The 14,913-nt window shown below is 35.7% G+C and overlaps 2 protein-coding genes across 2 annotated transcripts; both read left to right on the plus strand.

Moving 5' to 3' along the window:
• Nucleotides 1-1,089: 1,089 nt before the first annotated feature.
• Nucleotides 1,090-2,016, plus strand: LOC110093670 (uncharacterized mitochondrial protein AtMg00810-like). The gene has a single exon (XM_020818629.1). The coding sequence runs from the start codon at nucleotides 1,090-1,092 to the stop codon at nucleotides 2,014-2,016; it is 927 nt and encodes a 308-aa protein (XP_020674288.1).
• A 5,786-nt stretch (nucleotides 2,017-7,802) lies between these two features.
• On the plus strand, nucleotides 7,803-14,714 carry LOC110093666 (cytochrome P450 734A1). The gene is made up of 4 exons (XM_020818625.2): nucleotides 7,803-8,368; nucleotides 12,786-13,030; nucleotides 13,105-13,462; nucleotides 14,144-14,714. The coding sequence occupies exons 1-4, from the start codon at nucleotides 7,877-7,879 to the stop codon at nucleotides 14,561-14,563; spliced, it is 1,515 nt and encodes a 504-aa protein (XP_020674284.1). The 5' UTR covers nucleotides 7,803-7,876; the 3' UTR covers nucleotides 14,564-14,714.
• Nucleotides 14,715-14,913: the final 199 nt, after the last annotated feature.

The following is a 14,913-nucleotide window of genomic DNA, read 5'->3' on the forward strand; positions in this document are numbered from 1 at the left end:
GATTGCGTTAGGCTCTTTAAGGACTATAAAACTCTTCTACTCATAACCAACAATTTAATATTTAAGTTTTAAATAACATAGAAACCTAACGAAACTAGGGAACTGCCGGAACCGTCCGGGTCGCATGCATATTAATGCATTTCTCTTCCTTCTATTAAGACATCTCCCTGCCTGTGGGTAAGTCCGAATAATCTGGCCTATGAGGATGAAGTGCCGGACCTAGGGAGACTCAGTCTTTTCTAAAAATTATTTTATACTAAGCCTATTTTTTTAAAATCTAAAGCATTCATGAGCTGACATTTCAACTAACATGCATTGAATTAAAAATCAATTGAATTAAAATTTAATTGCATTAGTTAGGAGCATTTACCAACATAAGTTTGGGACCAATTAGGAAACTCTCTAGATGTCGGTCCTATTTCCAATAACTGTACCTCCTACCCATCTTTCATAATTGACTGGATAGCATGGTTTGAAAGCGATTAGGTGGTTAGCTGGCTCCCCAATCCAGGCCGAGATAAGTCCAGGTTTTTCACTGCATCAGCTAGGACACGGGTCTTAGTGTTCATAGAACACTAAGCCTAATCTAGATTCAGGATTCAAGGCTATTACATTCGGTCTCGTAGTATGCCTCAAATAGTAGGTAGGTCCATTCCTTTCAGGGACTATAAATCCTACTTATCTGCGTCACAGGATGACGCCACCTCCATCTTTTCTCTCACGTATGTGATTGAGTGCTTGATTTTCTTTTCCCAATTTATCTTTAGTACTATAGAGCCTTCGAATGCTGGTATGAACCATGCAAGTTGATTCGGCCCTTCGGACCTTTCTTTCCTTTGAGTAGGACTTCTTAGTCTATACCATTGTGCCAATCTCACTTTAAAAGAGGATAATGTATGATCCTTAATCGAGAGTTTTCTCGGGCTTCGGCCTGGGATGTAATTAACCACGGGGGCTTGCGCCCGTGGGAAACATGGCCCCACATCTACTAAACCCCATTCGAGCCTTTGTATCGGATGGGGAAAACCCGTGACTAGGTCGTGTATATTACTACCCATCGGGGTGTGTTGGAGACAGCCCCTATCCTCAATGGTTAGTCGTATGCACGATCCAATCTGCCCTTCCAATCGACCCGTTCGTGCGGTGTTCTTTCGGAGGTCCACACAACCACGTCGCTTTCTTGGCATTCAAATACATTACACCTCCACAGGTGCTTTTCTACACCAATCCCATTATGCCCGTGACATTCTCCAGGCTTCGGGATTGCAGGATTGCAAATCAGCCAGCACTTTGATATCTCCTTCTGGATGTAGAAGTGCACCAGATCTTACACCTTACGACAATCCCACTCATTACAGGCAATTGGCAGGCTCTCTGCACTACCTAACAATCACGCGACTAGATCTCTCATTTGCGACCAACACCATCTGCCAAACTATGCATAATCCCACAATATATGACTATATGAGACTAAAACGACTTCTTCGTTATCTCAGAGGAACTCAACATCTTGGTCTCCCTATTTCCAAAGGCTCCATGGAACTTACTACCTACTGTGATGCCGATTGGGCCTCGGACACCACTGATCGCAAATCCATCACAGGATTTTGCACATTCCTGGGTAACAATCTCATTTCTTGGAGTGTGAAGAAGCAAACAACAGTTTCTAAATCATCTACGGAAGCAGAATACAGAGCTCTTGCTTCGGCTCTGTCTGATGTCATTTGGCTACGACGCCTTCTACTTGATTTTCAGATTCATCTTGATCAGCCAACTACAATATTCTGTGACAACATTTCAGCTCTTGCTCTCGCTCACAATCCAGTGTTTCACGCGAGAACAAAGCATATAGAAATTGATCATCACTTTATTAGTGATCACATCCAGAAGAACACCATTGTTGCAGCTCATATCAACTCCGACGATCAGCCGGCTGACATTTTAACCAAGCCTCTGTCCACCTCTCGTTTCATTACACTCCGCAACAAATTAACTATCAGTAAACTATATAGTTAATTTGAGGGGGGATGTTAAGTTACCACTTACTAAAGCATCATTATTAATCATCATGATCCATTTACACATGTAATGATACACACACCACCTTTTCCAACTGACCACTAACGGTCATCTGACATGCTCAGGGAACTTTTTCCCTTTTTCTCTCTGTTAAATACCGGAAGGCTGGAATGCATAAGCAAGCTTTTTCCATTCAAGTTACTGTTCATCTTCTACTTCTCCGATTTATAACACTCACATCATAAGATCGGGCTTTTTACTCCATAGAACTAACTCCATCATCAGTTTCATCCATTTTCAAATAACCTGGAACTAAATGAAATCATGAGCAGAGACAATAATTCAGCCATAAAAGAGTACATAGAACATCCCAAAGAATAATTTAAGCACAAGGCTACACATAAATGGCCCGAAGAAAATATATGCTAAGCATAGATTAGGGATGTTATCAAATATATTATACTCATGGCCATGCCAGAGAGGCTGCCAAAATGCGCCATGAAAGAACCAGCTTAAGGTTTGAAAATTAAGGCTTCATTTGGGACGGCTTTTTTCTGCTTCTTAAAGAAGCTTTATTGTACTACAAATTTAATTTTTGTATAAAAAACTGCTTTAAGAAGCAGTAAGAATGTCGTCCCAAACAAAATTACAAGGATAAACCATCAGGAACATTGCTTATCGCCGTCCATCCAAATCACAGGACAAACATCATAAACATATATAAGATTGAGGGTCTGCTTGAGACAGCTGCAATTGTGATAAAGCATATAGTAAAGCTGCAGCAAAGAGAATTATTTTTTGAAATTGTTTTACATAAAACATCATTTTTTTTTGTTTGGCAAATGTAACTATTAAATTAATTAAGTAAAAAGCATAGAGAGAGCTGGAGAACCAATTGAGAATTCATAATTGCATATCTCAGGACAAATAACCATTGAAGTAATTAGAATTTATCTCATCAGGGATATTATGTTTAAAGAACATAGCAAGTTTAGTGGAGAAGTGATTGTAGCAACTAGCAAACCAAACAGCTTGGTTACCTGTGAAATCGATATTTATTTTGCAAATGCCATTTATGAAAGAGCTAATAGTATCATCATCTGGTATGCCAAGAATAGTGTGTTCATAGGCATTAATAGAACCAACAATGGAATCACCATTCAAGCAGGGATCATAATAGATGTAGAGAGAGTTGTCATTCCAAATATTACAAGAAATACAAATCTTATATTTTCTACAAATTTCTATATGAATCTTGAAGCAGTTATTCTTCCATGTCCATCCTGTTTACAACTTGCATATATAGCTTAATGAATTGAGAGAAGGGATGCTAACACCGCCCACTACAAAAATCGTCGTTGAGCGTAGCGGTCAACAGTGACGGTTTAAACTACTGCTACTTCTAGAAATTAATAGCAGTTTAAACCGCTACAAATAGTAGTAGTTTAAGTCACTGCTATATTTAAAATATTGCAATGATTTAAAATATTGTTGCGAACCCCATTTAGTTCACCTCTTTTGCCCAGCCTGATATTGTCTTTTTCCCAAAATCTCTATGCCCCTTAAGTATCGTGTTGATTTAGACCGGTGCTAAAGTTACTACTGCAAATTTTAAACTCATGTGGTTGCAAAAAGCATTTGTAGCGATCACGATTGTCTTGCACCTGTTTTAGAATCACTGCTAACTATTTTTATGGTGGTTAAAATAGAGGTAAAAGTTTGAAATTAATATAGTAAAAACTTTTATTTTCACTTTGGGAAGGGAAATAATGACTCATCTCATTACATCCGGTGTTTGAATGCATTCAGAGACCAATAACCACATGTCACATCACCTAAAACTCGGTATTTGGGACTCGGTATTGCTCGGTATACATTCGGACTGTTCGGTTTTTGACCGGATGTAATAATTTCTCCAAGAGATGGTGCATGATATATGATTTTCACCATTATGATAGAAAAGTTGGAGACGAGATTATATAACTTTTTCAAACACCATAGGAATAGCAACTGATCTGATATGTCAAAAAATTCCTAATAGTGTAGTTAAAAATTGTAATCTACTTGCAAATGACAATGGCTTCTATTTTTAGCATTTAAGCGTTGGTAACCTGCACGATCCTTTGGCTTTAGAGTTCTTGGATTTTACTAAATTGTGTCAATCTTAGGTGCTGTTACAACCTGATTTGATATGACCCAATATTATATAGGTCATACCGTGTCTAGTTATGACAAGACTAACCCCAAAATTTAGTTGAAGAAGTACTGAAATAAAACTTCCAATTCATATACTATATATAGCCATTATTGAATGCAATATAAAGTGAAAGACTACTGAATCTCAAACTAATTTTTATATATTATTCAAAATATATACAAATTGAAGTCTAGCTACAAGAATACTTAGCAACAGAGAGAATAACAAAAAAATGTCAAATCTGTAAAAATCAAAACTAAAAAAACATGACTACAGCATATATAAGAGTATGTTATCCAAAACTATTCAGCTCGCTATTTATCTTTCCCATGACTGAAAACAAAAACAAAAGAATTAATGAGCTAACACTCTCATTAGACTATTGCAGCTTAAAACAAAAATCAATAATTAAAAGTAAAAAAAATTAAAAATATTATGCTGTAACGGTTAAAGTAGAGTACAACAAACTAAGATTGAAACTAAAGCGGAAGCTAAAACTGAAACTAAATGAATTATAAGCAAATATTCATTTTATCGGAATGGATCTCTTCCTAAATTTAACATATCTTTATAGCTTTGTTAACAGAATCCAACTTGATACCCTACATGCACCAACATAACAGAGTCCCACCTCGGTCACCCATTAACTACCTAACTAGAGTTTTGACCATTGGTCATATTTGGATCTAGCTGAGGTGAATCATCCATCTCAAAATACTTAATATAATTGTAAGCAACATATGCATATAAAAAACAAATAAAATGATCACCCAAAACCCAAAAATATCTCACCCTTCTAAAAAAAAGCTCATTTTATTAAAAAAAAAATGGTGAAATTGGTTTACAAAACGGACATATGACAATCCAAAAACCTCCGCCATTATCGTTTGGTGTCAATTTCTTAAGGAATTTCATCAATGCCCAAAAATTATGAAAGATTTAGTGAAACTAAAACACCACAAATATTTAAGTTATGACAAAGATTGATTCTGATTTAAACTTATAATGATCTTCGAAATAATTTATGACTGTTATAGTTAAAAAATATTTTTTTTGGTAAATTTTTAAGTTATAACAGGGGCTGTTTGGTTGCTTGAAAAAGGAATGCAATGTAAAAGGAATGCGGTGTAAAAGGAGTAATTTGGAGTTATTTGGATTAGTGTAAAAGAAATGCATGATTTTACTTTTTTTGTATGGATTGAATTAAAGTGTAAAATTATTGTGCCGGGGGGGTCGACGGTGGCCGACGGTCGGCACTGGAGGGCGACTGTGGTGGTGGCCGATGGTGGAAGTGACCGACTGGCAACAGCGGTAGGGGTGTGGGTAGTGGCGGGCTACTAACGGTGGAGGCGGAGGTGGTGGTTGACTACAGTTGGTGGTCGGTAGTGGTAGGGGGTGGGCGGCGGTGGTGGCCGATGACAGTGGTGGCGAAGGCAATGACGATGGACGACGGTGGCCATGGTGGGCAGCTGTGAATGGTGGCGAGTGGCGGAGGAGACAGTGATTGTCAGCGGTGGTCAAGCAGGCTTTTGGAGTGGTGTAAACAACTCTTGCTCAAACCTATAAATGAACTAGAATGAAATACATTGTATTCACTTTAATTTACCTTGAATTTATTTTTCATTCAACCAAACATCTAACTTCTCAAAGCCTCTACATTTACTTTACTTCACACTCACTTTACTTCCAACCAAGTAGCCCTTTTGTATTATTTTGTTTCAAGCAATTTTATTTATTTCTTATTAAATTTGAGTTTAAGCATGATACAAGTTCTTATTTGAATTTATTTACTAATTTTTATCTAAATTTGAGCCATAATTAAATTTTAATTGACTTTAAGTAAATGTAAATTTGATACTGATTATTTTAATATATTATTTTATTATAAGATATAAATGGATATATATGTTCCAATCGAGATTGGTATAGTAATATGTATGATTCATATTTTTAGTCCAATTCAAATATTTAAAGATAAATATATTTATTTATTTGATACATTTATTGTACTTCTAAAGTTATACTGGCACTCCTTAAAAAAAAAAAAAATTAAATTAAATCACCATTCCTTTGAGATGTGTGCTTTTGCTTTGTACTGAGCACCTGTCTGTAAATTTTATTTCTCAATTGTGTATATTTTAGGTGGAGCATACCTACAAACTTCTATTGAAAAAGTTTTTTTTTTTAAATAATTTTTTTAATTGAAAAAGTTATTTTGGTAATAAAAGCCATGTCGTTTTGATGTTGTTATTGTTGGAAATGATTTTTATAAACCCATTGTTCAAATTTGTAGGCATTAAAACCATTGCATTATATCAAAATTATAGTGGTTATAACTGCTGCTAAAACTTCCTTTAAAGTAGCGGTTTAAATAGAGCTACAGAAGTCGTTTGCATTGATAACAAATACGGCGGATGTGCGACGATTTTGAAACCACTGCAAATTAAATAGTGGATGTTTTAATCATTGGTGTAGGATAGAAAAAGTAGAGCGAAAGCCTATTTTATTAGTAGTGAAGCTTCAATGACATATATGATTAGAAAGAGTCATTTTAGGTGGTTTGGTCATATAAAACGGCGGTCTTCCGATGTTCATGTTAGGAGAGTAAATGTATTAGATTTGACCTATGTTAAAAAATGTAGAGGTAGATCTAAAAAGACTTGTTAAAAGTATTATAAATGACATTTCTTTATTAGATTTAAATGAGAATTTGACTTTTAACAAGAGACAATGGCGATAAAAAATTCATATAGCCGACCACACACGTAGTGGGATAAAGGCTTGATGTTATTGTTGTTCTTTTTAAAATGACTATTAAATTTAGACTATTTGATTTAAAGTATAATAAATATAAAATATTTTAAATATAAGAGTTATGAAAATATTAGTGTTTGATTTAAAAAAATGCGAAATAAAATTTGAAGTATTTGAAATTACCCGCCAGTTTAATTTTTAAGTATTTTAAAATCGTTAAATTTGATTGATTTTCAAATACATTGTAAATTCTCTTACATTATCTTCCTCACCTCCCGCATTTGCCCCACCACTATCGACAACTAGCCACCATAATTATTAGACTTCACATCGTATTAATTTTAATTCAAACCAAACAAAAAATATACCATTATTTATTTTACAATCATCTAACAAATTCGAAAATATTTATAATGCATTACATTCTTTTTAGTCCCCCTAAACAACTCTTTAGTAAAAACATCAAAATTTTATTTAACATTAACAACAAATTTTAAATTTATTAAAAATAAAGTTCTAAAATTTGGCAAAAATAATTTATAAAAAATAAAAAAATCAAATAAAAGAGTTGGTTAACCATAAAAATGAATATATTGCGAGTCACAGTCGCTGACAAATTGCGCTTACCGAATCCGTTGACTTCCGCAAAATCCAAAGTTCCCTTAACTTAAAAAATAAATAAAATTATTTAAAAAGCATGGTATAACTGTCTTTTTTTTTCTTCTTTTTTTTCTGAGAAAATTGCGGGAAAAAAATATGATGATAATGCGACAACAATGATGACAAAATGCAAATATATAATTTTAATTAAAACTTTAAATTTGCTGCAAAGTCGCCCCTTTCAGTCAACCCTGCAAGCCAAATTCCTGCTGCTCTCCACAGTCGGTCGCCACTCTCCCTCCAGTAATGTCTCTCTTCATACCGATTCTGATCATCCTCTCCATCTTCTTACTCCTCAAAGCCGTCTACTCATACCTCTGGCTTCCGCACCAGATCCAGCTTCACTTCCGGCGCCAGGGAATCAGCGGTCCTCCTCGCCGCCTTCTGTCCGGCGGGAACGCCGGCGAAATCCGTCGGCTGTTCGCGGCTGCTCAGTCTTCTCCGACGCCGGGGCTCAGCCACGACGTAGCCGGCCGTGCGGCGCCGCACTACGCCCACTGGTCAGCGCGGTACGGCCGCTCATTCCTCTACTGGTTTGGCTCGCAGCCGCGCCTGGCGATCGGAGATCCGACGGCAGTCAGGGCTGCGATGAGTGAAACTAGCGGCGCGATCGATAAGTTAGGGTTTGTTCCCGCGAGCAGGGACCTATTCGGCGAGGGATTGGTTGGGCTCACAGGGGAGAAGTGGGCGAGGCATCGCAGGATAGTTGGACCAGCTTTCAGCATGGAGACTGTAAAGGTTAGTTCTCTTTTACAAGAACAACTAACGAAAATTTATTTCTTGTAGAGCTATTCCATTTTTTGGTTGATTGATTATTATTATTATTATTATTTTAATTTTGAGTGAATTTAGTTATTAACTCACATACATTTGATTTCTCTGATTCAAAATTATTTGGCTTAAAAGATTAAATCTTGATAAATCTTGTCCTGATTGACAATACAACTTAACAACAACAACATCAAACCTTTATCGCACTATGTGGGGTCGGCTACATGAATCAATTTTCTCTATTATGTTATATTAAGAATCAAATTCTCATTTAAATATAATAAAAAATCATTTATAATATTTTCTAATATTTTTTTAATGAATTTTATATAAATAAAATTATAATGAAATAACTATAGTTAGTACAAATACATGCACTCATGAAATAATTATAAATTAATATAATTTTTTATTTCTTGAGCTTTGCATTTATTTAGGTTGATCATCATTGTTGACTTGTTGCTAGAGAATTGATTAATACATTAGCATATAACCTATGCAAAATTAATTATTTTTACTTAAGAAAATAAAGACTTATACACACTTCTTAAATATTTTTTACAAGTCTTAATTAGATTAATTAAATTATGCTTATTAAATTAACATCATAATTATTTCTCAATTAATTAAATATTAAACGAAAAAAAAAGGAAAGGCGGTATTTTTATGTCATTGCAAGTTTATTTCTATAATTTCTTTTTGTACATCCAGAAAAAAAATTGCTTGATTGGCACTAATCTTGGGACAGTATTGGAATTAAAAACTTTCATAATAGAATTCAAGATCATACAAACTCTAATTTTTACAAATTTATATTGAATTTATCAAAAGACAAACTCATCGACACTACAGATAATGAGATCAACTCCAAATGATATCAAATCAAGCACACAAAATATATTCAGAAGTTTTTGGACATGAATTGAAGGTCTAAATCTCTTTAATTATGATATGCTTATAGTCAAATTGAGCGGCTTGACAAGATGAATCTAACAAGCATAAGATTGCACAATTCTAATATCATTAAGCCATTCAAATATTTGATAAATAGTTTATAATCAAGGAGATTAATGTGGACCATACTTTAGTTTACTCTTCGGAATAATACTCGACTTAGTAATAATCAACCATGCTTTGGCCGACTTGGCGAAGAAATACTTATTCCATCTCCCATATGGAGCTTAATCCTCAAGACTTCCCCCACCTTCCCAGCTCCTCCTTATTGGGCACTCCTCTCGCTCCCTCCGCCCTAAATTGGAAATCTAACATCACCAACCGAGACTCTTTCTTGAATAAGTTCCCGATCTTGTTCGTCTCTCCTCATCATAAAATACCTATTTTCGCCGAAGAAATCTTTGAAGGTACTTCGAAATGGGGTTTGTCTCTTGTTGGATACTCGATCGACCGACGACTTTGCTACGAAAACTTACTCTCTGTTATTAATAAGGTTAGAGACTGAAAGGTTTGCTTTCACTTCTCTCCTTGAGTGATGGTTTTGTTCTACTAAAATTTACCTCTCCGGAAGATTATGACATGGCCTTGTCCGGGGGGCCATGGTTCTTCTAAGGGAAACCATTTATCCAACAAAAATGTCCCTTCCCTAAATTTAAGTATAAGTGTGATGAATTCACTTCCATACCTCTATGGATCAAAATCCCTTATCACCCCCTCTCTCTGAAACTCTTCGGGTATTTCTAAAATTGCCAGTTATGTTGGACCTCCCCTAGTTGTAGATTCTCTTATTGCCAAGAAAACTCGTCTAACCTTCGCTAGGATTTGTGTTCAGATCACTAGCGCCTCTCCTCTGCCTGATGAAATTTCAATTCTGTTGGATGGTGAAGATCAGTTTCTTAAAGTTTTTTATGATTGGATTGGAAGTCGACCCCATGTAATGATTGCAGTTTATGCACCCTCCGTGCTTATGCCCCTCTAACCCATCTTCAAAAGAACAACCTAACTGTCATCCCAGTTGTATAAGTGTTAGCAGAAATCACAGATCCCAATCCTTTGTTCCCAAACCTAAAAACAAAACTCCTCCCCATTCCAATAATAACCTCCTCCCTCATTATCGACGCATCAGCCTACTGCTAATGTTAGCTCCACATCCAACATGCCTCCTATCAGTCAAATCCTATCAACCATCCTTCCCTACATAGCCAATATCTCCTCACCCAATAAGTTTGCTGTTTTGCAAACAGAAGACCCTCCCTCAGATTCAGTTCCAAACAAGTCCCTTCACACTTCCGAGGTTCCCCCGAAAAAGCTAGATCAATCTCTTCTCCCCAAGCATACAAGGTCTAAATATGCCAATAAGGCAAAACCCTCAGCACCCAAAACCCAATGACCCTTCCTCCCATTTATAGTTGGAATGTTACAGGTTTTAATAACCCTGAGAAAGTGACTGCTTGTAGAGAGCTTGTCAAGTTGATAAAATTAAAATGTTGTGCATCCTTGAAGCTAAAATCCATTGCTCCTTGGCTCTGAACAATTGGTTTATTCAATCTCACAAATTTTTTGAAAATGAAACTTGTTGTGATAATTTTAGTGCTTCCACCCCTAGAAGAATATGGCTAAAATGGAACCCCTCTTACTTCTCCTTCTCCCACCTCTCTCTTTTCTCCTCAAATTATACATGGGAAACTTTCCTCTTGCTCTTCTCCCCCAATTCTTCTTTTTGTTCTATATGCTACTAATTCTCTTGATGAGTGGAAATCTCTCTGGCAACAAATTCAAAATCTAGCTTTCTCTATTACCTCTGCATGGATCGTTAAAACACGGTCTTTGGAAATAAAATTATGAAGCATTTATGAACTTCCTTTGATGTTAGTATGGAATCAAAATCTAATCCTACTTATCCTAAAATACGGAACTAGAGCTAGTATTCATACTTGGATCATGAAATTCCTTCCTTAATTCAGCAAACTCAGGCTTTTTCTTCTCTCAAGTTTCTCCCTTCATATCTTAGGCTTGATAAGCGACTTTTTGGAGTTTTTGATAATTCTTGTGGATTATGTTCTTACGCACCCCAAGCTTTGCATGCATATATAATTTATTGCTAGTTTTTGAAGCCTCCTGGATCTGTTATTTAGGATCGTTCACCCAAGTTCAAACACAATGTTGTATTGTAGATCAAGTTTAAGGATAAGAAGTTATCAAGTAAGATGCTTTTGAGTGCTTCTCTTTGTATTTCTAACGATTATGGAAACTGGAAACTCAGAATGCTTGCCTCTTTAGATGAAAATAAATAGAGTAAATGATCAAAATAGTCCCCAACTATTTTAAGGGATCATTTTGATCCCTGAAGATTGGATGGCAGAAGGATTCCACAAGGATATAATCGAAATAACAAAAAAGTAAGTGAAACAAAACATTAATAACTACGAACCAAAGCTTAGAAACCCCGGCAACGAAAACCTTTTTCGAACCCCCCAGCAGCTTTAACCCTCAGCTTTGAACACCACTTTCCGACCTTCGGCTTGTGCAAAAACTGTTCGCAAATCCGAGCATTGCTCTTGCAGCCTCTTTCTGCTTGTACAGAAACTGTTTGCCTGTGCAGAATTGATTGCACAACATTGAATCATGCAGCATCGATCCTAGAGATTCGAATTAGCTTTATATAATCCGTTTAAACTTTTAATACATAAAGGCAAAAGTTCTAAATGGACAAAAATTAGGTCAGATGCTTTGAACAATTTTAATTGGAATGAATGTTAACTTAAGGGTTGTTCCTTTTGAATTATTTTGGATGTGAGGTAAGTAAGCCAAATGAAGAGGATTTAAATTTCAAATGCATTGTTGGAAGACAATCTGATGCTGCTGCTGCCACTAGATCCCATAGTTAAATATTCATTTTAGTCACAAATATTTTTACCAATTATAATTTATAAAATATGACTAAAATTTTTATAATTATAACTAAAAATACTATTAATTTCTCTTATTAAATAAATGATTAATATTTTTTTTTAATTCTAATTATTTGGAAAATTATATCTAATAAATAGTTTAATTAAAAAATTACTAAATACCCCTAATTTTAACACTATTAAATCCAACATCCTCTTGTTTGAATGTTGGGATCAAAATGAACTCATTTTAAAGAGTTGAAGGACAGAAATGGTTCCTCAAGATTATTGAGGACAATCTTGATCCTTCCTAAAAAGTTGAGGGATCATTTTGATTCTTTTTTCAGTATAAAAACTTAAAACAAAAGAAATAGAGGTAATATTGTCATTCAACATTCATGGTGGTTCTATATTTATATTAATATAAATATACCTAAATAAATGGGAGTTATTGAATATTATCCATCAGAAATTAGAGCTAGTTCATCATTCTCCTCTACTATTCCTGTATTATCTAAAACCATTAATTGTTTGTTTAGTCATGGATACCTGAAATTTCCATAAGAGCTGCAAACATGCTACATAAATGGGAGCTGCAAGTTGGCAAGAATTCCGAATTTGAAATTGATATTCACAAGGAATGCCACAAATTCTCAGCAGATGTCATTTCTAGTGTCGCATTTGGCAGCAATTATGAGGAGGGGAAGAGAATTTTTGAACTGCAAGAAGAACTACTGCCTCTTGTTTCTATTGCATTGAGAAGCGTGTACATCCCAGGTTTCAGGTGAGATTTTAGAGCAATTCATCTTTCCCTTTTGTTCTCAAATCTTCTTGTAATTGTTGTTCTTTTTGTTACAGGTTTATACCAACAACCAAGAATCGTAAAAGATGGAGATTGAATAAAGAAATTCAGGATTCATTGCAGAGACTGATCCACATCAATGGAGAGAAATGCGAAAATTCTAAAAACTTTCTTGGGTTACTGATTTCTGCTACCAAGAAGGAAGGAAAAGATCAAATTGGAACTCAAGAAATCATTGATGAATGCAAAACATTTTACTTTGCTGGGAAGGAGACAACAGCGAATGTGTTGACTTGGTCTATACTTCTTCTAGCAATTCATCAAGATTGGCAGATTAAGGCACGAGAAGAAGTGACAAGCATTTGTAGTAGGCACAGACATCCTGAAATAGAAGACTTGAATAGATTCAAACTGGTGAGTGTGTTTTTCTCTTATTCCCCTTTTTACTTTTAAACCTTTTACAAGTTCGATTTATGAAAGTAGAATACCTTATTACATTATATCATTGTTGTATGGGTGAAGGCGTGAAGCAGGGAGAAATTACATCACATCTATGTATCTGTATGAGATCAACTCCTCCTTTGTTTTCTAGACATTCTTTGCTCAATTGCAATTCTTTAATGATTAAAGGGGGCCTTCTTTGCAAAGTTCTACATGGGGTTCTGGTTGGGTAACCATGCTTTACTCGGATGGGCTTCGCCCACCCACCCCCAACCATGGTGACTTTCAGGATGTCGTACCCACCTATACCCACCCACTTTCCATACTTTTTGAACGCAGTCTGCCACTGACTTATGGCCTTGAGGCTTGTTGCCCTTTGCTACGATTGCAAACTTTCAAGCCGCATATCAAAATTTATCGTAGTCGCAGTGTGATTAAGTGCTGCACATTATGTAGTGAGGATTGCAGTAATATAAGATATACGATGATTAACAACGTAAATCAATTTATCCCCCGATGGTGAGTACATGGGTGGATGTGGGTATGGGTACTCAATGCAGGGCTTTGCTGCTTTACTGCTATCTTGTTTACAAATGCTCAAATAAATGTCCATACAACAACTTGCTTGATTTTGTGACGACTTTCTTGCAACAGGTGAGCATGATACTGAAGGAAACTATGCGCCTCTACTCTCCTGCAGTTTTATTCAATAGAGTAACAACAAAGGACGTTAAGCTTAGCAGAATCAACATCCCTGCGGGCACACTCCTCTACATGCCTGTAATTTCGATCCATCATGATTCCGAGCTTTGGGGTCCAGATGTGAATGAATTTAACCCTCTCCGATTCTCCAATGTTGATAAAGGCGACAATCCTGCAGCATTTTTTCCCTTCGGATTAGGACAAAGGATCTGCGTTGGCCAAAATCTGGCGCTTGTTGAGCTGAAGGTAGCGCTCTCTATGATCCTCCAAAGATTTGAGTTTGAATTGTCCCCGTCCTATGTTCATTCTCCCAGGCTGCTCCTTACTCTTGAACCACAATATGGTGTTCAAGTTCTCCTCAGAAAGATTTGATGATGAATCTTGAGCTTCGTAATGCCTGGAAGTTTCTCAAGCTGTAATCTTTTTACCTAGTAAAGCCTGGCTGAAACATTTTGGGGAAATGACTATCATTGTTGTTTTTTTTAATTTACTAGCAATGTCTTTTATTTTATTTTAATTTAAATGTCTTCTATTTTCTCATTAGGTGTTTTTCTGTTTTTTTTTTTTATTGTATGTTTAAAATTAAGGTTATTGAGCATGGATTATGATGTGATACTAAGGTTTCTCAAAATTAATTTGGATTCATGCTGGAGAGGTCTACTATGAAAGTTATAAATTTATTGAGAGATTTGATGGAGAAGTAGAAAGAGAATGAAGAGTGT

This window comes from Dendrobium catenatum, unplaced genomic scaffold, assembly GCF_001605985.2.
Source record: "Dendrobium catenatum unplaced genomic scaffold, ASM160598v2 fragScaff_scaffold_1157, whole genome shotgun sequence".
Taxonomy (NCBI): domain Eukaryota; kingdom Viridiplantae; phylum Streptophyta; class Magnoliopsida; order Asparagales; family Orchidaceae; genus Dendrobium; species Dendrobium catenatum.